Consider the following 2,500-nt stretch of genomic DNA (forward strand, 5'->3'; position numbering starts at 1 on the left):
ACCGAGGCGGCCGACCACACCCTCTTCCCCAGGACGCCTCTCCACGGCTGGACGGGACAGGGACAGCACAGCCCGGGACCCCGGGACCCCCAGGACCCCCGCAGCAGACCACCGGCCCAGAGGAAGGTGAGACGTCTCTGGGTCTGGGACTCACATGTGTTCATGTGTTCATGTACATGTGTGTATATGTGTGTGTGTTCATGTGTCATGTACATGTGTGTATGTGTGTGTGGTGTTCATGTGTTCATGTACATGTGTGTATATGTGTGTGTGTTCATGTGTTCATGTATGTACTGTGTGTATATGTGTGTGTGTGTGTTCATGTGTTCATGTACATGTGTGTATATGTGTGTGCCTGTGTTCATGTGTTCATGTACATGTGTGTATATGTGTGTGTGTGTGTTCATGTGTTCATGTACATGTGTGTATATGTGTGTGTGTTCATGTACATGTGTGTATATGTGTGTGTGTGTTCATGTGTTCATGTACATGTGTGTATATGTGTGTGTGTGTTCATGTGTTCATGTACATGTGTGTATATGTGTGTGTGTTCATGTACATGTGTGTATATGTGTGTGTGTGTTCATGTGTTCATGTACATGTGTGTATATGTGTGTGTGTGTTCATGTGTTCATGTACATGTGTGTATATGTGTGTGTGTTCATGTGTTCATGTACATGTGTGTATATGTGTGTGTGTTCATGTGTTCATGTACATGTGTGTATATGTGTGTGTGTTCATGTGTTCATGTACATGTGTGTATATGTGTGTTGTGTGTGTTCATGTGTTCATGTACATGTGTGTATATGTGTGTGTGTTCATGTACATGTGTGTATATGTGTGTGTGTGTTCATGTGTTCATGTACATGTGTGTATATGTGTGTGTGTGTTCATGTGTTCATGTACATGTGTGTATATGTGTGTGTGTTCATGTACATGTGTGTATATGTGTGTGTGTTCATGTGTTCATGTACATGTGTGTATATGTGTGTGTGTGTTCATGTGTTCATGTACATGTGTGTATATGTGTGTGTGTTCATGTGTTCATGTACATGTGTGTATATGTGTGTGTGTTCATGTGTTCATGTACATGTGTGTATATGTGTGTGTGTTCATGTGTTCATGTACATGTGTGTATATGTGTGTGTGTTCATGTACATGTGTGTATATGTGTGTGTGTTCATGTGTTCATGTACATGTGTGTATATGTGTGTGTGTGTTCATGTGTTCATGTACATGTGTGTATATGTGTGTGTGTTCATGTACATGTGTGTATATGTGTGTGTGTTCATGTGTTCATGTACATGTGTGTATATGTGTGTGTGTGTGTTCATGTGTTCATGTACATGTGTGTATATGTGTGTGTGTTCATGTGTTCATGTACATGTGTGTATATGTGTGTGTGTGTTCATGTGTTCATGTACATGTGTGTATATGTGTGTGTGTTCATGTGTTCATGTACATGTGTGTATATGTGTGTGTGTTCATGTGTTCATGTACATGTGTGTATATGTGTGTGTGTTCATGTGTTCATGTACATGTGTGTATATGTGTGTGTGTTCATGTGTTCATGTACATGTGTGTATATGTGTGTGTGTTCATGTGTTCATGTACATGTGTGTATATGTGTGTGTGTGTTCATGTGTTCATGTACATGTGTGTATATGTGTGTGTGTTCATGTGTTCATGTACATGTGTGTATATGTGTGTGTGTGTTCATGTGTTCATGTACATGTGTGTATATGTGTGTGTGTTCATGTGTGCAGTAAGCTGAGGCACATCGTGGAGGAGATGGTCACCACGGAGCAGGAGTACGTCCGCTCCCTGCGCTACGTTCTCCATCACTACTTCCCAGAGATGGACCGGGCCGACGTTCCTCAGGACCTGAGGGGCAAACGTTCCGTCGTCTTTGGGAACCTGGAGAAACTCCTGGACTTCCACAGTCAGTTCTTCCTCAGAGAGCTGGAGGCCTGTTGGAAGCACCCGCTGAGGGTGTCCCACTGCTTCCTGAGACATGTACGTCCCACGCTGACACACACCCCCTGACACACACACACACACCCTGACACACACCCCCTGACACACACCCCCTAACACACACACACCCTGACACACACACACACCCTGACACACACCCTGACACACACACCCTGACACACCCCCTGACACACACACCCCCTGACACACACACCCTGACACACCCCCTGACACACACACCCCCTAACACACACACCCTGACACACACACACCCTGACACACACACCCCCTGACACACACACACACCCTGACACACACACACCCTGACACACACACCTTGACACACACCCTGACACACACACACCTCCTGACACACACACCCTGACACACACACCCCCTGACACACACACCCTGACACACACACCCTGACACACACCCTGACACACACACACCTCCTGACACACACACCCTGACACACACACACCCTGACACACACACACCCCCTGACACACACACACCCTGA

At 45.6% G+C, this 2,500-nt stretch overlaps 1 protein-coding gene across 1 annotated transcript in view; it reads left to right on the plus strand.

Moving 5' to 3' along the window:
* The window catches only part of plekhg4 (pleckstrin homology domain containing, family G (with RhoGef domain) member 4), a gene marked incomplete at its 5' end in the record, with an annotated part of 12,537 nt that overhangs the window by 2,567 nt on the left and 7,470 nt on the right, over window positions 1-2,500 (plus strand). The window contains 3 exon segments of the mRNA XM_084541861.1: window positions 7-59; window positions 61-126; window positions 1,767-2,016. Of these exon segments, the coding sequence (XP_084397987.1) occupies window positions 7-59; window positions 61-126; window positions 1,767-2,016 (369 nt within the window).

This window comes from Chelon labrosus, assembly GCF_963514085.1.
Source record: "Chelon labrosus genome assembly, chromosome: 3".
NCBI lineage: Eukaryota > Metazoa > Chordata > Actinopteri > Mugiliformes > Mugilidae > Chelon > Chelon labrosus.